This window comes from Thalassophryne amazonica, chromosome 12 (genome assembly GCF_902500255.1).
Source record: "Thalassophryne amazonica chromosome 12, fThaAma1.1, whole genome shotgun sequence".
Classification (NCBI taxonomy): Eukaryota; Metazoa; Chordata; class Actinopteri; order Batrachoidiformes; family Batrachoididae; genus Thalassophryne; species Thalassophryne amazonica.
Genome location: NC_047114.1, coordinates 47,598,828 through 47,622,142, shown reverse-complemented (window position 1 = coordinate 47,622,142; position 23,315 = coordinate 47,598,828). Strand labels below are relative to the sequence as shown.

The 23,315-nt window shown below is 40.4% G+C and overlaps 1 protein-coding gene across 1 annotated transcript in view; it reads right to left on the bottom strand.

Moving 5' to 3' along the window:
• Positions 1 to 13,140, bottom strand: part of LOC117521240 — a 569,076-nt gene extending 555,936 nt beyond the window's left edge. The window contains exon 1 of the mRNA XM_034182574.1: positions 11,345 to 13,140. Coding sequence (XP_034038465.1) covers positions 11,345 to 12,880 — 1,536 coding nt within the window. The 5' untranslated portion in view covers positions 12,881 to 13,140. The remainder of the gene's footprint in view (positions 1 to 11,344) is intronic.
• Between the last annotated feature and the right edge of the window lie 10,175 nt (positions 13,141 to 23,315).

The following is a 23,315-nucleotide window of genomic DNA, read 5'->3' as shown; positions in this document are numbered from 1 at the left end:
GCCTTTTGTCTTTCAAGTATGTGACAACTCCAGCTCAGTTGGAACATTAAAGTGGCAAATCTAAGGGTATACACACACATACATACGTGCATGCCAGCTTCTATGTCTGTGGCTTCCCACAGCAGTCACTCGGGGATCATTACTATTCATTTGCTCAGCAAACTGGCGTATAAATTAGCTCATCTACAGCAGCTGGGTACCAAGTCAGCTGGCACACGCTGAGGGCTGAGAGACGCCTCTTTACAGTGAGCAGCTCCGAGACGGCTTCTGTCCGGTCGACGTGACCTCCTCAACATTCATCTGCTCACTCTTTTAAATTGGAGGGAGTGAGACGGGCGGTGAGGTGCGACATGCCCGGTCGATGATTATAATAAATTACAGAGGAGAGGAATGGCGTGTTGCGCTGAGAGGAGAATACTTTGATAAATCCTGTCACAGCAAGTGTAAATCAACACAAATGAAAGAGTGTTAGTGGGACCTTGCAGACCTCTGACCGCTGGGCGGGAGAGGTGACAGCTCTGACAGACCTAGAGAGAAATACAGTGAACATGCAGAGTATTCTTGCTTTGTGCCCTGAGAGGAAGATCAATCGTGGAAGGAAAAAGTAAAGCTATTGATTCTTTTGGGTATGTTGATGCCTATTGGCCAGTGCAGATTGGTAGTGATCACGACTTTCCCCTTGGACGGACAGGAACCTAGGCTTCTGTTGTGCCTCAGTACACCATTGATTCATTGGAGGTTTTATAGGCACCTGGAAGGTACAAGACTGCACTGGGGAAATATAAATCAATTTCAGTTGCCGCTTTACCACAAAGTACGAAAACGGATGGCGGATTAGTGTGAGGTTAATTTAACTGTTGACAGTGACATGTATAAGACGTGTACGTAAGCCGAGCACTGAAAATTAACTTCAGATCTGCAAGCAAGCTAAAAAAAAAAGGATATCCATCCCCGTACCACCACCCCCACTCCGCCACACTAGTTGTTGGCAAGTATTATATCAGCAGTACTGATGAACCACCTGAACTAACAAACTGGTCCTTTTTTTTTCTTTTTTTTACATGGAATTCACCAAGATGATCAGTGTTGGGAAAGTTACTTCCAAAATGTAAGACATTATAGACTAATAGTTACTGTTATTTCAAAGAAATTCGTTATATTACAATTTTAATGTGCTACATGACTTCTGCATTACTTTTGAGGTACTTTCACCAAAATAACTGTGGAAGTAGGACTTGGTGTTCTAAAATAGTAAAATGTAGTTTACTGCAGCTCATTTTACATCCACTGGAGAGTGATGTGGTATAGTATGAAGACTCTAGGCCGTTAAGTCTTCTAACAACAATATCATTACAAAACTCACCTAAATCGTCATCACATAAACTGGATAATCGCACTCACTGAACAACAGCAAAAGTCCCAATGCTTTTGTATGGTTTTCCACTTAAACCATACAACATGGCACTTAAATGAGGCAGGGTGTAATTCAAGGCCAGTGATTATTAACAAAATGCTACTTGTTGCCTGCACTGTAATATGGTGTTAAGGTTCACACATATCCCTGGGCGTGACGAACCAAACCGTTTTAGATCACAGCCCTGTGCCTGGCTGTGAACCCTCTCCGGAGCCTGACGCTCACCTGCTAAACAGCACAAGGGCTATGATTGGTCACTTTTACATTTTCACTCCTTCCTCTCCCATCATATTTTAAAAGTTTTTACAGCACGTTCACTTATTACATTTTGATCAAGGATCAAATACATTTGCAGAAAAGATCGCAAACATGACAACCTTAACAACAAGGAGTCCAAAAAAGGCATTCAAATGACCCGCAATTCATGGAGGCAAATTGTATGTACCATGTGGTTGGTTTGGACGCTGATGATTGCATAAAGAAGTGGAGCTCATAGAGGGACAAATTAATCGGGAAAAGACGCTGTTCCTGCGGCAAACTGCATAAAGACGTGATGGAGAACTTTAAAGTGTCACATGCATGTCAACATCATTGCATGGCCACAGAGCTGCAAAAGCATAACATTAGGATTTAAAGGTACCACTCTGCAGTGGATTTAGAAAAACTGATTTGGTTTATTTGATACATAATGTATTTCGATTACAATGGACAAAATTCGCTGGTCTGCCTGAATGAGATAAGATCAACTTTATTTTTCCAAAAGAAATTATTTTGTCATAGTAAATAGTGAACTTTTTTTTTTAATAAGTACAACTAATTTATACAACATGACTGGAAGACATTTGCACAAGATGTTCGGGGGAAAAAAATTGCACACAGCTCTGAATAACTGAATAACTGTTCATTATGTATTCATCCTGCTGTAGCGGGAGGAATTATACAGTTTGATTGGCACAGATAGGAAAGAACTTAAGGTCTCACTCTATGGCTGAAGGTGCTCTGACAGAACGTCAGTGTTGCATGCAGGGGGTGGGAGGGGTTGTCCAGGATGCTGAGCAGTTTCCTCAACATCCTCCTCTCTGACACCTCCACCACAGACTCCAGCTCAACCCCCAGGACAGAGCCAGCTCTCCTGAAGAGCTTGTTGAGTCTGTTTGTGTCAGCTGCCTTCAGCCTGCTGCCCCAGCACACTACAGCATTAAAAGATGATGCTGGAGACCACCGAGTGATAAAACATATGCAACATATTTCTGCAGACATTGAAAGATCTGAGCCTCTGAAGAAGCACAGTTGGCTCTGACCTTTCTTTTATACAGTATACACAGTCCAGTCCAGTTTGTTGTCTATGTGGACACTCAGGTACTTGTAGTAGTCCACAATTCAGTTCCATTGATGGCAACTGGGTTTGGACAGGTCTTCCGTCTTCTGAAGCCCACCACCAGCTCCTTCATCTTAGATACATTGAGCTGCAGGTGGTTGAGTCCACACCACTCCACAAACCTGTGCACCACACTCCTGTACTCAGCCTCCTGGTCACTGCCAATGGAGCCCACAATGGCAGAGTCATCTGAGAACTTCTGCAGGTGGCAGGACTGTGACCAGAACATGAAGTCTGAGATGTAGAGTGTGAACAGCAGGTCAGACAGGACCATCCCCTGTGGTGCCCCGTGCTGCTCCTGATTGTGTCAGATGTAATGTCTGAAGCCTCACATACTGTGGATGGCATGTGGGGTAGTTGGTAATCCAGGCCACCAGTGGAGCCTCCACTTTCATGTCATGTAGCTTATTGGTGAGCAAGTCAGGCTGGATGGTGGAAGTCAAAGAACATGACTCTGTTAGCCTCCAAAATGTAAATCAGCTGCAAATCCTGAATTATCCACAAACCGTTAATTGCAAAACATGAATACTGAAAAAATATCTCCCAAAACATGAAAGCAGGTCTCACAAAACGTGAATAACATTCATCTTACTGGCAGGTGTGGGGTTCATTACAGCCAGTGAATTGGGGAGCTGAACCCCGAGCAGCTCTCACTTCTGGTGTAACCCGCCCAGTCTCGGTGGATGTGCCCCGCTCCAGAGACGGTGACAAGTGTGGAGTTTGACTTTGATGGTACACTTGTCAAACGTATGTGTCAAACTCAGGGAGGACAGAAACCTCAGCTGGAGACTCAAGTTAGAAAGATATTCACAGATTCAAAGTTCAAGGTTCAACAATCTTAAGAGAAACATTGTAGACAAACAAACAACACTAGTTTCTAACCTCAGGAAGGTAGACAACAAATTGATCTGAACAAGCAGGTGGCTGAGAAATGGAAGTGGAGGGACCGTCTACAAAGTGCAAAAATGAAAAGACACCATAACAATTTTCAGTAAACTCAGGTGTGGTGTCACCAAATTCAATGAACACATCAATGATCTCCTGCTGGTTATACTACAGTACTCAGTTTGGAAAAATACATTTTTAAAAATTTAAGGGAATTTTTCATTGTTTAAATTTTCAATCACATCATTGTTATAGTGACACAAAATTTACTGCACACATCAGTGGTCTCCTGTTGGTTGTACTACAGCACTCTGGGAAAATGTGCAAAAATGGAATTTTAGTGAATATGTGAATTTTATTGCTCATTTTATTACTTATTTTAAAGATAAAAAAAAAATCACTAAAATTAGTCAATACACCATATAACATTGATGTTATTGAAAATTTAAACAATGAAAAATACTCCAAAGTTTTTCACAATTACAGTTTTCCAAACTGAGTGCTGTAGTATAACCAGCAGGAGACCACCGATGTGTTCAGTGAATCTGGTGACACTATACCTGAATTTATTGAATATTTTTCTGGTGTCTCTTTTCATTTGTGCACTTTGTAGACAGTCCCTATGCTTCCGTTACTCAGCTGCCTGTTCGTTCACCTCAATGTTATTTTTCCAGCTCAGAGGACGGCGCATATGGATAAAAATAAGGTTGTAGCTTGTTGTCTACCTTCCTGAGGTTAGAAACTAGCGTTGTTTATTTTTCCACAATGTTTCTCTAAAGATTGTTGAGCCGTGTACTTTGAATCTGTGAATATCTTTCTTACGTCAGTCTCCAGCGGAAATTTCTGTTCTCCCTGAGTCTGACACCTACATTAGCGTTTGACAGGTGTACCGTCCAAGTCAAACTCCACACTTGTCACCAGAAGCGAGAGCTGCTCGAGGTTTGGCTCCCCACCTCATCAGCTATAGTGAACCCTGCCCCCCACCCCCCCCAAAAAAATCATTTTTTCAGTGATAGGTTTTGCAATCAAGATTTCATAATTGATAATTGATGTGTAAACTGAAATCCATAAACTACTTAAACTGAAAAAAATATATACGAGGTCTGTTAGAAAAGTATCCGACCTTTTCATTTTTTGCAAAACCTGATGGATTTTTTGAATCACATGTGCTTGCATGAGCCAACCTTGAACCTTCGTGCGCATGTGTGAATTTTTTCACGCCTGTCGATTGCGTCATTTGCTGGCAAGCAGCATTTGTGTGAGGTCATGTGTAGTGCTCTTGTCGGATTTTCATTGCAAGGAATAAGACGTAACAACTAGAGCAGCGCCACATCAAATTTTGCCAGAAACTGGGCGGCAGCCAGGTGGAAACCATTCGGAAGATTCAGATGGCTTTCAGTGACTTTTCAGTTGTGTGACTATCCGAGAAATTGTGGAAGAGGTGGGCATCATTTTTCGGAGTCCAGCATGTCCTGTGAGACTTCAACACGAAGGTGCTTTTGCTCCGCCGTTAGCAGCTTTGGCACGAATTTCGCCGTCACTCTTTTCATGGCCAAATCTTCTGTCACAGTGGAATGTGCCGAAAAAGTGCTGATGTCCACCTTTTCCGCAATTTCTTGGATAGTCAAATGATGGTCTCGCATCACCACAGTTCACTTTGGAAATGATCTGGTCATTTCAGCATGTTGATGGCTGACCGGAGTGTGGCTCGCTTTCCACCGTTGTGCGGAGGTCTTTAAACCAGTTGTACCACTCCTTAATCTGTGTGATGCCCATAGGATCATCACCGAAAGCCGTGTGAATCTTCCGAATGGTTTCCACCTGGCTGTCGCCCAGTTTCTGGCAAAATTTGATGTAGTAGTGCTGCTCCAGTCATTCCGCCATTTTCCTTGCAATGAAAATCCGACAAGAGCACGACACACGTCCTCACACAAAGGCTGCTTACAAGCAAATGACGCAACCGACAGGCGTGAAAAAAATCACGCATGCGCACGAAGGTTCAAGGTTGGCTCATGCAAGCACACGTGATTCAAATCCATCAGGTTTTTGCAAAAAATAAAAAGGTCGGATACTTTTCTAACAGACCTTGGATGTTATGAATGATATTCACATTTTGAGAGACCTGTGAGCTCATTTTGTGAGACCTGCGTTCACGTTTGGGAGATATTTCTTCAGTATTCACATTTTGCAATTAACGGATTGCAGACAGCTCATGATTTGCAGCGTTTTGGGGGTTAACAGCTTTCATAGTGCTGCCTGCCTCCTCCAGGTGAGAGTAAGCTCTGTGCAGCATGAAGATGATGACATCCTCCACTCAAGCCCCAAGAAAATAATTTCTCATTTATTATTTTAATTTCATCCCATGTTTTTAAGGCCTTGTCTACACAGAAACTGAACTTCTGCTATACAATATTTTTCTTTGTCATTTTCAAAAAATGTTCCCTTCAACAAATATCTCCATTGTTGCAGATCCAGTGAAACTGCATGAAAATGCTGTAGTATATATGCCAGGCCTGTATGTGGCACTGTAACGCTTCTACAAAAAATGGAGAAGAAGACGTGGGGCTAATGTAGCAATGAAAGCTAACACTTAAGTCTTTTAATCTGACCTGTTGCCAGAATTCATCATCACAGATGAAAACTGTTGTGCACATGACACCCTTGTTTTGGAAGATGACGTATGGAAATGCGTTAATTAAGACTGTTAAATGACGCTGTTAACAACATGTTACAGAGGCAGGGCGATGACATCATCCTTTCACTTTTCCACAGTAAGACACTTCTGACATTTCCAGATTTATGTGATTAGATAAATATTCAACTCATAAAAGAAAATAAACTTTCATCAACAGAACTGGTTGTTTTACACAAAGTGAGTCTAACATGACGTTCAATGGCATCACGTTCAACAATGTCATAATAATAATAATAAAGGCACCTTTCATTAATAAAAATCTTAAAGTGCTACAGGAAAAAATAAAACCAAGGATAAATAAGTGAATAAAAACATAAAATCTTAAGATAAAACAGTCACCAGTATGTAATAAAACCAAAATAAAATAATAAAATAGAATAAAAAGACTAAGATGCAACAGATTCAAATTATTAAGACCTGTGATAGGCCTCTCTAAACAGGTATGTCTTTAGGCTTTTTTAAAAGCTTCCACAGTTTGTGGAGCCCTCACATGGTCAGGGAGGGAGTTCCAAATATGAGGGGCAGCTGAACAGAACGGTGTGAGGTTTGGTGGGAGGGGAGAGGGAGAAGATTAGTGTTGTGATTAGTGTAACGGGAGGGTGTATGGGGAGTGATGAGGTCTTTGAGGTGAGCGGGGGGCATTGCCGTGGATGCATTGGCAGGCGATGAGGCTCCTGTTTACATACTCTCATCAGAATTCTAGCTGCACTGTTTTGAATGTATTGGAGCCTTTGAAAGTTTTTCCAGAGATCCCAAAGAGCAGGGAGTTACAGTAGTCAAGCCTAGAGGAGACAAAGGCATGGACGAGTTTTTCAGCATCAATGATGATGTTGTACTGCAGTGAGTGTAGTTTCAAGTTGTTGAAATGGTGCCCAAATATCCATGAGTGGAACTGAAATGAAGTGAAGTCTGTGTGACCTAAAGAACTACCTGAGGAACAGCAGTAGGCACAGATAAACCAGTGACCCAGTGTAAGTCCTGGCAATTACCCCTCAGAGAACACGGCCTCTGGACAGCAACCAAATCATTGATGCTTTTGCTCTTAACCAAAACAACAGGCACATTGTACTGTTATGAAGACATCATTGGTAGGTGAAAGATTTTCTCTCTGCCCGCTGTTGGCATTTTTTTCCTTTAGGCTACAGCCTGCAGGCTACATGTGGAGGTCTGTGAATATGTGTATTGAACAGTAGCCTAGGTTTGTGTGTGTGATTTTGGTCATTCTGTATGTCATTAGTGACTGTCGCAGACGAGAATGTGGCTATCTGTACACATGCCCGTGAATGTGGCAGAGGTTTAGCAGAGAGCCATCACGACACATGAGCCCATAGCACACTCATAAAAATGCCAAGGACCCCCATAGCACCTGCAGAAAAATATCTCTGGAGCCGCCACTGAGTCCAGCGATGATTCAGCGACTGTGCGGCGGTGTCTCAGGATGAGCCTCTCAAGTGACTTCATAACATGTGATGTTAGGGCCACAGATCTGTAGTCATTAAGTGTGTTGGGGTTCTTCTTCTTGGGCACAGGGACCAGACATGAACCCATTATATGTAGGTTTTACTATAATATAGGACTGCAGCTATGGATTATTTTTGGAATCTAATATTCTATTGATTATTTTCCCTTTCATATGGCTAGCATACTGGTACAGTTTTGTTTTACGCTTTTTACTCTTAATTCATTTATTAGTAATTGGAGCGGGCTGCGGCCTCAACTTCACCTAAATTCTGGGTCTTTTAGTGAAGTTTAGGGCTAGTGGCCGGCGATCACCTTAGTATTTCTCTGTTTTTCTTGTTGTTTAATGCTGGCAAATTATACAGTATTTTTTGTCTTTATGATGCCTGATTCTGTTTTTTTCTCTCTGTTTAAGGTGCAGCTCCATCCAGAGATGGGAGTTGTATTCGTGTTGGCGATCCTCCTGTCCTGTGCGCCAATAGCATTTCTTGTATATTTGTCTGTGAATTGTTCTGTGAATTGTTCTGTAATTTATGTTTGTAGCATGGCCAACCCCTTTGAGTCTGGTCTGCTTGAGGTTTCTTCCTCAGAGGGAGTTTTTCCTTACCACTGTTGCTCTGGGGGTTGGTAAGGTTAGACCTTACCTGTGTGAAGCGCTTTGAGGCAACTCTGTTGTGATTTAGCTATATATAAATGAAAATAAATTGAAACTGAAATTGATTATTTTATCGATTAATCGAGTAATGGATAAAAAGTACCTTTGTGTTTTAAACAATATCAGTAGTGGCAGGGCTCTCCCTAAGCAGTGGCACAATGTTGCTGTGCCATCATGCAGATTTAGGGTGTTCCCTCTCTGTTTTGCCAGGTTATTAATTTTTTCATATTAAGAGTTTTAGAGCTTTGCCAAAACATAAGCCCAGGCAGTCTGTGAAATCTTCAGTGTGCATTATTTTCTTCTTATTGCATATTTCATTTGCACTTTTTATTACTGTGATTTATTCAGTGTTTAGTATACATTTATACATGCCGTACAGAGTGTAGCTCAAACTAAAGTCAAATTCTTTGTTTTCTGTGGATGCTTGGCGAATAACACAGCCTTTGAAAAATGGCGGTGGATTGCAGCGTTTCCACAAAAGCTGCCTGTTGATAAAAACTCTTACTAAATCTGAATTAAAGCTTTTTTTAATCATTAAACATGATTAATTTAAAGTGCATGTCCTTTCGCTTCATCTGCAAAGGTGGAGAACGGCCAGTGGAGCAAAATGTGTTTTGTTTTTTTTTAAGAATAAAAACAAACACACTGCTTCACTTTAAATGTGCAATAAGTCCATTTCAGACGATCCGCGTTGACCCTTTCTCTTAAGAGGCTTTATTTTACTCAGAGTGTGGCTTTGCAAACTTGTAGCATCACCTGCTACATTGATTAACGCTATGGTCTTCTGTATTCTTTCTGGGAGTGCTACAGCGCCACATACATGCCTGGCGTATGTACTACAGCTTTAAACGAAGCCTCGAGGCAAAGAATTTGCCTCGAACATTTTTTGTAATCAAATTATTTGAATTACTCGATGAATTGTTTCAGCCCTACTGTAATATCATGGGTGCAGTGAAGGCTCAAAGCGTAATACAAGTAACAAGCATAGCCAAAATTCCAAAGGATCAATGTAAAATTATGATAGAAATGGTGTGAATATTTGAAGTCTGGTCCAACACAATAGAGCTATAGAGCTCAGTATAATGTAACCTATATCCCAATGACATGACAAGAAATGTGATTTTTTTTTTTTCTTTTCATTTCCATTCTTGTATTCGCTTTCAATTCAACAGGTTCACAGCACAAAACTGGCATAATGGGCATCTTGTGCTTTATCATGGATTACAAAGTGCAGTTGGAGGATTAGCCCTCAGCTTCAAGGGATATAGCTCAGCTATTTAGTCTAACTTCACAAAAATTAATATATTGTCTAAACATAGCCTGCAATTGCCAAGAAATAAAGCACAGGCAAAACAGAGAAGCCTTACTAGGCCTATATGACTCTCTCTCTCTCTCTGCCAGTAATATTGCACAAAGTCTGCAGGCCATAGTAGTGGGGTTTCAGCCAGCTCGGCTGTGCACTTCTCAATTCAGTGGAATCAGACAAAATCATCAAAACCAATACTGGTTTCAAAGTCAACATGGTTCAAATTGCATTATTTTTCTTAAATATTGAAAATAACAAGAATAATATATTAAATGTGTTGGGTTTTTAAGGTTCAAAAACTATCTTTAAAATGTCTTCAAAAGTGGACCTTTAAGGGTTATTTTGTGTGTGTGTGGGGGGGGGGGGGGTCGCATGGTCTGTGTACAAACAGACATGAAGACATGTTTGTGTTTAGTTGTTTATTAATCACTGTTATGGGCTTCGCAAGTCTACGCTAGACAGACAGATGGCTACTGTTTACGATCAAAAAGAGACAAATTGTGTATTTAAAGCAAAACTGTGTGTTTGTCTAATTTTTCACACAGTGCTGTGTGTTGATCCCTGAAGCAAACAGTCGCTGCTCACTCCACCTCACAGATGAAAGCGAGAGGAAGCACACATTTTTAGTGAATCAAGTTTAACTAAATAATCAAACAATGCCTTTATTGGACTGATTCTTACTGGATTCATTCAAAGTTTTGGTCTATTCATCAACAAGGTGCACAGTGGACTTATCAATGCGGCTTTTGAGGAAGTCAGTGTGGAAAAGCCACACTCCACAGCCACACACAAGGCTGCTTTTGGTTTAAAAATGTGTTGTAACACATGTTCCTGAAATATGTAATGATTATAATATTACTGAAAATTTATTAGTAATGCCTTAAATTACTGCCTGACAACAAAAACTAATACATTACTATAATTGTATTTCTTTTGTAATGTGTTACTCCCAAACACTGAACGTAATGAATTTTAAACAAACAAATAAAAAAGTGTTAGATCAAATTATTTTGAAGTTTGAAGTGTGAAGTTTCATTGAAATCTGTGAAGTGGTGTAGTAGAGGTCAATATTGTAGACAGTATGACACAGCAATGCAACACAAATGTCCAATTGTCTCTCCTTCTGGATGTCAGATTTGAATTATTTATCTTTTTGCACATCTTAATATCGTGTGTTATGATGAAGTGAAGTTTCCTTTAAACCCACCATGTGGTTTAGGAGGAGTTGCCCTTACAAGATCAGTATCATGTGATGCATCAATTAAACAAAAAATTTCAATCATCTCCGCTTAAAGGTGTTGGATTGCAGTTATATGCATGTCTTCATATGGTGTACTATCGATGTGTGCCATTTCATCGAAATCCACCAAATGATGATTCTTATACACCCATCCACCCCAACCCCCACCGCACACATGCATACACACACACACACGATTTTCTTTGTGGAGGGTAAATTGTGTACGAGACTTGTAATTGTACCTTAAATACTCAAAAAACATTCACAAAACAGCTAACATCACATTTAAATGATGAATGAAAAGTTCTCTTACCCGACCGATGAGCACTGGTTCAGGCCCAGCGTACTCCTCAATCACAAAGAACTGGTTCCAGATCCAGCTCCTCCTACTGCGAGAGCGTGAACCTCCCCTTTCCATACGCTCTTGCACTTCTTCTTCCACCTCTTCTTCTGTCTCTTCAAACACAAGGCCCTTCCCGTTCTCTGTCTCCGGTTCAACAGCCAGCATCCCGTTATCTTTCGTTTCGTGGCTCCATTTGAGAGCTGGGTGGAGCCTGAGGACGTGACTGCTATTTACAAGTTTGTTGTCTTCATATGTGGCGTACTGTGCTGTGCTTAGATCTGTTTGAGTAGTGTGAACCGTCTCCGTTAATGGGTCTCTAAGGGAATCTGTTGCTCTGCTCCCCGGTTTAACGCCCAGGGGTTGCACTGTCAGTATGTTGGGAGGAGAATCATTTGTTTCAGGAGGCCCATACAGCGGCGGCTGTTTCATCCACGTAAATGGAGGCTCAGTTTGGCTGCTCATTACTTTTTTCTCGGGGCTGAGACTAACCTCACTCCAAGGTGTCGACAGCAAACGGACAAGGTGTCTGCTTTTGCTATCGGCGCTATCCAAACCCGGCATCCCCAGGTTGTCTTGCCTTGAAGCTCGGCTGGCTTCGCTCAGTGGATTAATAGGAGTTCCTGCACTCTGATCTTGATTAAGATCTGTTGTAGTAACTGGGCTTGCATAAGGAAATGCGGTCTGATTATCAAATCCACTGTGAGGCTGAGTGACAGCCAAATCTTGCCTCTGCACTTTCAGAGCCTCTAACTGTCCGTGATTAACGTCAATCAAATCTCTCTTCCTGCTCCGACTACCCTTGCTTGGAAAAGTGAGGCTAGGAACACTTTGCATTTGGGAGTTGACAATCCTGACTAAATTCTCCTTTGACAGCAGTTTCAGAACCCCATAACTGCCAGTGAGGTTGAGTTTTCGGTTTGAATCATTGCTTGGACCTTTCCCCGGCACGCCTGTGGTAAGAACATTAAAATCTGCTCTGGTATGAGATCTAGAACTTGACTTGAGCCTGGTTTTATTGGCATGTAGCTCAGCCTTATGATGGACTGGGAATAATTTCTCAGACCTCCCCATTTTGGCCGAAGTCTCAACTGTCTTGGTGTTGTTCTTAACTTTTTTAATTTCCTGATTTAGCTCTTTATTATTAGCCGATAAGTGCGGAATTGTGTCTTTTTTGTTGACAGAATCAACCTCATGCTTGGGTTTGAAGACCAGCCTGTCCTTATTGACTACTGATGGCCCGGCGCGATTCTGCAACATTTTGGAATAAGACAAAGACTCGCTGTCTCCATATTCATGATTAATCACATTTCGAAGAGTCACAACTGGCATCGAATTTACTTCTACACTCGCATCCTGTTGGTCTGCCGCTCTACTCTCCCCGAGCTTCATCACATGCAATCCGCCCCCTCCTCTCCTTCGCCCATTCTTACTAATGGCAGAAACTCCTGTAAACCCCTCCCAATGGATCAGGAAAACCAATAGGAGCAGATGTCTTGTAACCATCATGTCTTGTGGTGAGATTGACCTAATTTGAGGAGGTTTTGCTGTGAGACGGGACTTGTTTTCTGGTTGTCTTCATTCTCTCATCTGTTTTCCTTAATTTCTCACTCTTTCATTCCGCGTCCTTCACACTGAGCCAGAGGGTAGATGTCAGTCACTCCTTTCTGTTTTTTTTTTTTTTGTTCACAGTGCCTGTCTTCCTCTATCTCACCAATCAGACAGTTTTTTTTTCCTGCTCCTCTTGCGAAGCGCCTCATTCAGTTTCCCACGGAGAGCAGAACACCCTGAGAGAAAAGGTAAAGATAATTAAGGCAAAACTTTAATCATTACGCTGCGTTAATTAAAAGTGGAGCAACATAGACAGGTAGAAGAACTCGCATACAAGCAGGCAGACCAGACCATTCATTTTCATAAACACAGGGAGCATTTTATACCAAGAACACACACGCATTAATGTCTACAAAGGTGTTTGTTCTCAAATCTGCTGATGATATCATCAGCATATTATCCTCAACGGGATAAAAGGAATTAAAAAAAAATCCCCTGAGCATGAATCGATGGAAATGAAATATAAAAATAAACTGATATTTAGCTTCATTTTATTTTCATGCATGATTAATTAGCTGGATTGCTGTTGAGCTTTGATCATTCAGTTAGAATGTCAATACAAACTCAAGCTCTCAATGCAGATTTGTTTTACAAGGTGCCTTGAGCGATTTAAAAGGTTCCTCGGCTCTCACACATCCGACTCACTCACAACACGCCTCTCATGCTCTCCAGCCTCAAATAGAAATCCTACGCCAAATCAAAATGTCACATATCAATTGGCGCTGTTGCTTTAAGATAAGATCAGACACACTTCACTAGTTGCTAGTATTTCCGTTACATCATTCTACACATCTGTCACGTCAACTGTAAAGGTGTTTGCAAGACACTATGAAAATAATCTTTTGATCACTAAGTGTGCAGCCAATGGGTTCGTGTGGCTCCTTATGCTGTTTAAATTCCATTTTAAACCAGATGAATGGACTCCAAAAGGCTTCAGTGGATTTTGTTGAAGTTTTCTACAGTCATGTATCTTGAGAAGAGTTAATTATATATTCAAGCTAGATGAAGATGCAAGGTCATCTTAAAGTACAGTTTTTATTAATTGCTTTGACCTGTTTGAAGAAACTGGGAACCTCTCGGCTTTCATCATCACCATCTCAGCAGAGCAAAAGACACCTCTTGCAAATGTGTTAACCAATTCTCATTGGATTGACACATGTCCCTCACCCTTTTTTCAAAACAGTTAACACAGATGTCATTCAAGCAGTCAAAACTCCATTGTTTTAGCTACGGTATCCTAACAGAAACCATATGTTCCCAGCTATTAGAAACTATCTGATAAGTATACAGTCACTGAATCACCTGTTTGACACTTCTTCACACAAATCTTCAATTTGCAATCAGTCTGTAGTAGGCCTTAAAAGGTGCCCTGCCTGTGTTGTTCTTTGCAAGCATGGATCAAGGAGGTCTAAGGCAGATGAGAGTGAGAGTAAGAGGTAGAGGAGTCCGAGGAAGAGGAGTCTGTGTGCGAGGTGGAGGTATCGTTTGAAGGGCTCAAGTTACTGATGAAATTCGGGCAACTACAACCCCTGGCAATAATTATGGAATCACCGGCCTCGGAGGATGTTCATTCAGTTGTTTAATTTTGTAGAAAAAAAGCAGATCACAGACATGACACAAAACTAAAGTCATTTCAAATGACAACTTTCTGGCTTTAAGAAACACTATAAGAAATCAGGAAAAATAATTGTGGCAGTCAGTAAGGGTTACTTTTTTAGACCAAGCAGAGGGAAAAAAAATATGGACTCACTCAATTCTGAGGAATAAATTATGGAATCACCCTGTAAATTTTCATTCCCAAAACTAACACCTGCATCAAATCAGATCTGCTTGTTAGTCTGCATCTAAGAAGGAGTGATCACACCTTGGAGAGCTGTTGCACCAAGTGGACTGACATGAATCATGGCTCCAACACGAGAGATGTCAATTGAAACAAAGGAGAGGATTATCAAACTCTTAAAAGAGGGTAAATCATCACGCAATGTTGCAAAAGATGTTGGTTGTTCACAGCTGTATCTAAACTCTGGACCAAATACAAACAACATGGGAAGGTTGTTAAAGGCAAACATACTGGTAGACCAAGGAAGACATCAAAGCGTCAGGACAGAAAACTTAAAGCAATATGTCTCAAAAATCAAAAATGCACAACAAAACAAATGAGGAAGGAATGGGAGGAAACTGGAGTCAACGTCTGTGACCGAACTGTAAGAAACCGCCTAAAGGAAATGGGATTTACATACAGAAAAGCTAAACGAAAGCCATCATTAACACCTAAACAGAAAAAAACAAGGTTACAATGTGCTAAGGAAAAGCAATCGTGGACTGTGGATGACTGGATGAAAGTCATATTCAGTGATGAATCTCGAATCTGCATTGGGCAATGTGATGATGCTGGAACTTTTGTTTGGTGCCGTTCCAATGAGATTTATAAAGATGACTGCCTGCAGAGAACATGTAAATTTCCACAGTCATTGATGATATGGGGCTGTATGTCAGGTAAAGGCACTGGGGAGATGGCTGTCATTACATCATCAATAAATGCACAAGTTTAAGTTGATATTTTGGACACTTTTCTTATCCCATCAATTGAAAGGATGTTTGGGGATGATGAAATCATTTTTCAAGATGATAATGCATCTTGCCATAGAGCAAAAACTATGAAAACATTCCTTGCAAAAAGACACATAGGGTCAATGTCATGGCCTGCAAATAGTCCGGATCTTAATCCAATTGAAAATCTTTGGTGGAAGTTGAAGAAAATGGTCCATGACAAGGCTCCAACCTGCAAAGCTGATCTGGCAACAGCAAGCAGAGAAAGGTGGAGCCAGATTGATGAAGAGTACTGTTTGTCACTCATTAAGTCCATGCCTCAGAGACTGTAAACTGTTATAAAAGCCAGAGGTGGTGCAACAAAATACTAGTGATGTGTTGGAGCGTTCTTTTGTTTTTCATGATTCCATAATTTTTTCCTCAGAATTGAGTGATTCCATATTTTTTTCCCTCTGCTTGGTCTAAAAAAGTAACCGTTACTGACTGACACAATTTTTTTTCCTGATTTCTTATAGTGTTTCTTAAAGCCAGAAAGTTGCCATTTGAAATGACTTTAGTTTTGTGTCATGTCTGTGATCTGCTTTTTTTTCTACAAAATTAAACAACTGAATGGACATCCTCCGAGGCCGGTGATTCCATAATTTTTGCCAGGGGTTGTATAATTGATCATGTTATAAATCATGGCCTTTCACTTAGGAGAGGCTGGACAAAGAGTCCAACCTTTTTTTTCAACAGGAGAACAGGTGATGTTGTTATAAGCCTACAATATATACAGAAATATCTGCAGTTCAGTAATATACAGTACTTCATGTAATTTCTTCCACATTCCCATTTCATGTATTTTTATAAAATCGAAAGGCTACCAGTCACTGGTGGAAGAAGAAGAATTTTTCATGCTGAGCAGGAGGCAGCCGTTGTCAACATGGTTGTGGCAAATAATGCCATTAGGCTGCGAGAAATCAGGGCTGCAGTAATTGCAGATCAGGGAGTATTTAGAAATATAAATACTGTGAGCGAGACCACCATAGACTGCATCCTCAGGAGGAACCATATGGCAATGAAACAGCTCTACAGAGTTCCTTTTCAAAGGAACTCTGATGCTGTGAAGGAGGCCAGATGCCAATATGTGGAGGTAAGGAAACATTACTATACTGTTACTGTCTGCCCTGTCATATCATGCAGTTACTGTAGAGTCAACTAGAGCCACTTGTACGTAATTGTAATTTTGACTTTTGTTTTCTTTAGAGAATAATGGAGCTTGAAGCCGAGGGGGCACATCACATCTTCATTTATGTAGATGAGGCCGGCTTCAATCTGTGTAAAGTCAGGAGACGAGGCAGGAACCTCACTGGGCATAGGGCCACTATTTCAGGTCCAGGGCAGAGGGGCGCCAGCATAACAGCATATGTGTGCTGCCATCTCCAATGATGGCGTCCTGTGCCATATCCCCACCACTGGCCCCTACAACACCGAGCGCCTCATAGCATTCCTGAATGCTCTTCATGACATGCTGATCCCGCCTCAGGAGAGAGGGCTGTTGAGGCCTGGCTTGCCACTATTTGTCATCATATGGGACAATGTGGCATTCTACCACTCTCGTATTGTAAATGAGTGGTTTACAGTCCACCCTCGGATGGTGCAATTCCTTCCACCATATTCCCCTTTTTTGAATCCGATAGAGGAACTCTTTAGTGCTTGGAGATGGAAGGTTTATGATCATCGCCCCAATGATCGGATGCCCTTGCTCAATGCAATGACTGCTGCAGCCCAAGATATTGATGCAGAGGCATGCCAAGGCTGGATCAGGCATGCCAGAAGGTTTTTCCATCGCTGCATTGCCAGAGAGAACATTGAATGCGATGTGGATGAGGCCATGTGGCCCATTCGTCAAGACAGAAGAGACTGAGAGAAGAGACTACTCTTCAGGGCTGGATCCAGAGTGAAAATCTGACAGATGCATTTTTGCCCAATGATAAAAATAAAAATCATATGTGTCTTGTTATTCAGTAATCTTCATTCTTTTATTCGTGTGCAACATACACTGTCACGCTTCTTTTAATATATTTATTATACTTCATGGACACTTATTTGTATAAATATGATGTCCTAAAAATATACTACCACTATAACAAAAATTCACTGTAAACAGGATCAAATTTATTGCCAAAATCTTTCAGTTATACCTGAATCTATATATGTTTTTTTCCAATTGATAAAATCAATAAAAATATGACTGCATATATTCTTAATATATATAATATGCATATAATAATGTATATAATATAATGCATATAATAATAATATATTGAGATACAAACAGTTCACAGAAGACATTTTCCATTGATACCAATCAAAATTAGAAACAGTTCAGCAGGTAACAATATTCATCATGTCCTTGACTAAATATACTAAAACAAATACATCACAATTGTACACATATCACAGTTGTGATATGTGTACAATTGTGATGTATTTGCTTTAGTATATTTAGATTTTGTTGTGATTTGGCACTTTATAAGCTGATTAAATTGAAAATGAATTGAAATTGAACATTTTATTGAGTCTTAAAATAAATAAATAAGAAATTGGTCACTGGATCCTTAAACTTTGGACATAATAAACTCTACATGGTGGACCCTTGATCTCTGGACATAAATAGAAATAAACAAAATCTGTAGTTTTCTCAAAAGCATTTCCTTTCAGACATTATTGGCATGAATGTCTTTTCATATATCTGAGCTGAGCTCTTGCAGCTCCTGTGCTTCACTTCAGGATGTAATTTGTGAAGAAATACAGCACGTTTCATTTTGAGAGGAAAAAAATGTTTTAGTTGATTGTAGTTTCTTGTCTGTATTACAACATTTGTAAGAGGTGTCATTTTATTTAAAGCGGCAATTAATTTTGAAGTTATTAATTCCGACCGGACTCTGTCTCGGCAGAGAGCTGCGCAGTGTTTCGAGCTGTGTGAATGGAACGGAGGACGATTCTTGTTTTTTGACTTCAACAAGACAAGAGTCCTAGTTAGTGACTTTAATACACACAAAAGTGACTCATAATATTTTAATGGCTTTGAGAGGGGTTAAGAAGCGGACTTACTGCTTCTGAAGAGCAGCGAATCAAAGAGCCACGAACCATTGAAGCGAAGCATTACTTCAATGGTTCACGGCTTCAAAGTGGAGTTGCGCTGCAGAAATGGTTGATTACAGAGCCGCTGCAGACCAAACCCTGAATATCCGACTTTATTTGTACGTCCATATGACTCTGAAACTCCGTATAATTTCCGGACTATAGGTTGACATGAAAACCAAAGCTTTGTTCACCGTGGGGGCACGTTCAGCACTATTCGGGATTATTCAAGTTTTTTTTGTTTTTTTTTAACCGATGACGAACGATGCCTAAAAAAATTTGACCGATGCAACTGCATCGGTCCAAACCGGTCTGGATCCGGGCCTGCTCTTACTGTACTCTATACTCTTATAGTATAGGCCTACTAAAGATTTTTGTTCTTTACTGTAAAAGATTGATTTTTTTTTCCTCATTTCTTATAGGCCTACAGTAATGGATTTTACGTATTTTGATTTACATACTATCTGTTGGAATATTTCAGTTGTCAGCCATGAAAAAGCCTGAAAAAAAATGTAATGGAATCAATAACATTTGCATCAAAGCATATCTGATTCTGGAACCATTTTTTGCAAGAAGGCAGCAAACGGCACTGGCATGTAACAGTTATGGGCTACAATGTCAACCAATGGTGCACTGATTCACACTGAGTGCTATATTTTGTTGTCCATTGTGTTGTGATTGATTGTATGTTCTCATACACTTGTGGGCAAGTTGTGCTGTTTGAAGGCAAAATTTGCTTTTGTTCCTTATTTTAAATGTTTTGGCACAGTTAGAGCCTTTTGCAAACAAAATGTGTCATTTTGACCATTGGGGCACTGTTTAGGCCGCTGTTTTAACTGTTTTGAAAATGTGGATTTCGAGTTGACAGTTGCGTCAAAGCAATCAATAAAAACTGTAATATATTTTTACCCGAGGCCATGAAATATTTCCAACAGGTATTGCAAAGATTTTGTGTCTGTCCATCCGTGCTCAGCATAAGTCCAGACCTATTACTGCCAGAGTCTTCAAATTCACAGGGAACATTCTTGAGACACAGACCTTGGACAAGTTCAAAGATGGCTAAACATTGTAATTTAAGAGGTTAAAAAGTCACATTCTGTTTCAGTCTGTTCCATTTCTTGTTTTTTTAGTGGTGGAGGTGACAGCCAATCAGAGTAGAGCAGCATCACAATGTCAGTGGTAGGTCCTTCTAAATCGCTTAATTTATGTGTTTATATAACATGTTTCTTATATATTCTGTAAAAGCTAGCGAGAAATAAAACACTTCTAAAACTGAAAATGCTCTTTTTGAAACCTAATAACACTTATGAAATCATTTACAAGACATTTAGCAGATGTTAGCATGGTGACGTTATAGGCTGGTAGCTAGATGCAAACCCCATTCTGTTTATGTGTAAATATAACCTCTTTGTCATATATTATGCAAAAGCTAGCGAGAAATAAACACTTCTAAAACTGAAAATTCTGTTTATGTAAACTGATAACATCTCTGGAGTGAATTAAATGACATTTCGCGATGTCAGCATGCACCTTAACTTCTGCTCTTGTGAAAAGTTCATAAACGTAACTATTGTTTATGATAGATAGATAGATAGATAGATAGATAGATAGATAGATAGATAGATAGATAGATAGATAGATAGATAGATAGATAGATAGATAGATAGGCTTTATTGAAAATGTACAAATTGTAAGACAATAGGATCATAATAATTAATGTAAATAACAACAAATGTACATGATTTCCATGATTTTCCTTTATTAATCATTGGTTGTTTAGATCAGCAATTTCAGTTAAAGTAGACCTGCATTGAAATAAATGCAGTCAGATCTTTGGACCAAAAAATGACTTATATTTACACATAAGATCCTTCTAAATGTAGTAAAGTAAATCTGCAAGCCCAGATCTGTCATTCAACGGAGAAATCTTCATTTAAAAATAACAAATTTACAGCTAACATTTAGCCCTCCGCAAAACTGTCCCTCTCATCATGGACGCTGCCGAGACTTCACGGAGAAGACCCTCTCCCAGCATGCATTGCGCGCGCCAACTGTAATTTGTGGATTTACGTCAGGTTTCATCTGCACCTTTTTCTTGTCTTATGTCTTTTTCGTGGAAGGATCTACTTTTTTTAAACTTCATATTGTCTTGGGGTATGCTTGGTGAGTAGACATTTCTTTTATTTGTGCTTGAAAATTATTTTGGGGGACTTTTTCATATGCCCGTTTGATTGAGTGGTGTTGCGTTGAAAGTCTGCTGTCTCTAAAATTAGAAAGGTCTTGTCTCAGAGTGATGCTGAAAAACTAATTCATGCATTTATTTCCTCTAGGCTGGACTATTGTAATTCATTATTATCAGGTTGTCCTAAAAGTTCCCTGAAAAGCCTTCAGTTAATTCAAAATGCTGCAGCTAGAGTACTGACGGGGACTAGAAGGAGAGAGCATATTTCACCCATATTGGCCTCTCTTCATTGGCTTCCTGTTAATTCTAGAATAGAATTTAAAATTATTCTTCTTACTTATAAGGTTTTGAATAATCAGGTCCCATCTTATCTTAGGGACCTCTTAGTACCATATCACCCCAATGGAGCGCTTCGCTCTCAGACTGCAGGCTTACTTGTAGTTCCTAGTTCCTAGGCTTACTTGTAGTTCCTAGAATGGGAGGCAGAGCCTTCAGCTTTCAGGCTCCTCTCCTCTGGAACCAGCTCCCAATTCAGATCAGGGAGACAGACACCCTCTCTACTTTTAAGATTAGGCTTAAAACTTTCTTTTTTGCTAAAGGTTATAGTTTGGGCTGGATCAGGTGACCCTGAACCATCCCTTAGTTATGCTACTATAGACTGAGACTGCTGGGGGGTTCCCATGATGCACTGAGTGTTTCTTTCTCTTTTTGCTCTGTATGCACCACTCTGCATTTAATCATTAGTGATTGATCTCTGCTGTCTTCCACAGCATGTCTTTTTCCTGATTCTCTCCCCTCAGCCCCAACCAGTCCCAGCAGAAGACTGCCCCTCCCTGAGCCTGATTCTGCTGGAGGTTTCTTCCTGTTAAAAGGGAGTTTTTCCTTCCCACTGTCGCCAACTGCTTGCTCATAGGGGGTCGTTTTGAGCATTGGGGTTTTTCTGTAATTATTGTATGGCTTTTGCCTTGCAATATAAAGTGCCTTGGGGCAACTGTTGTTGTGATTTGGTGCTATATAAATAAAATTGATTTGATTTGATTTGATTTTCACTCTTCACAGTGATGACAGTAAAACCAAACTTGGTGAGATCTGCCTCCTCCATTTGCTGAAGCTGCTCTCCCTGCTGACTTATCCACAGCTTCTCTTCTTCTTTAATGTCCTCCTGGTCAATACTCAGATTCCATTCCTGGTGTTCAGGGAGAGTTTCCTCTTTAATCACCAACAAAGACTGCATGTCTCTTTTGTTCTCTTCTTTTAAATGACACATTTCTTCTTCCTGGTTTGCGATCATTCCTTCATCAGCAGGTATTTGCTGTAGTTTCAACATGTCCCTCAGCTGCTGGATTTCAGACATGTAGAAAGACCTCTTCACAAAGGTATTCTACTTTAAAAGCAGCGTTATCTGCTTCCTTGTGTTTGGGTCCAGTTCAAATCCCGGGTCAGCCTAACTCTGAACCTGACCGTAACATAATGTCTGTTTTGATTGGAACATATACTTGTGGTTGGACGATGAAATTGGCTTGTCCATGTCCGTCTGTTTTGTTGCATGACCAGTGAGTGACTCGTTTCTATGGCATCACTTTGGGTGTTCACAAGCATTTTTCCCCTACTTTCTGTTGAGTCATCACTGCATTTCATGGATGACCATTCTGCCCACCGAGGGAAGCAGATCACACCCCAAATTTGGTATGAGGGCTGACATGCGTGACGGCAGCTTATCTGTTGTGGTCCTGTCCAGTTAGGGTCCTGTCTTGGTTTTTACCTCCATCTAGTGTTTATTTGTGGTCCATACATGTAATTAGGTCTTATCATTTCCACCTGCTATATCTACAGCCGTTCTCTGATTTGTTTGTGTATTTAAAGGGGCTTGGCCCATCTTGAGTTGGGGACCCATTGCATTAGTGCATGTTTGCATTGAGTTGGTTGGTGGTGTGATTCCTGTTGCCACTTTGTAGTGAGTATTTACCTGTTTTTTTGCACTCTGGAGTTGAACTCATTTATGACCATGAAAAAGAAAAGACTTACGTTTGTAAAGAAACACAAAGATTGGACAGTAGAAGATTGGGCTAAAGTCCTATTTTCTGATGAATCGCTGCTGCGGCAGTTTGTTGTCTGAAAGCGACGTGTGCAAAGACTAGTAGGACAAAGGTTCAGTGGAAGGTACACAAAATCTACCATGAAACACCCTCCAAGTCAAATGATTTAGGGTGCAATGAGCAAAAAACAGCTGGACTTCATTTTCTTGACCCAGGCACCACAATGAATGGACCCAGGTACAAAGCGCTGCTAAAAGGGAAATTAAAACTTCATTTAGAAGTGCATCAGACTGAAATTTTCATGCATGACAGTGCACCTTGCCACAGATCCAAGATCATTTCAGACTTCCTCAGAAAAAATGGGGTGCAGACATTGGAATGGCCAGGAAACAGCCTGGATCTTAATCCTGTAGAAAATCTTTGGACCTGCATGAAAGAT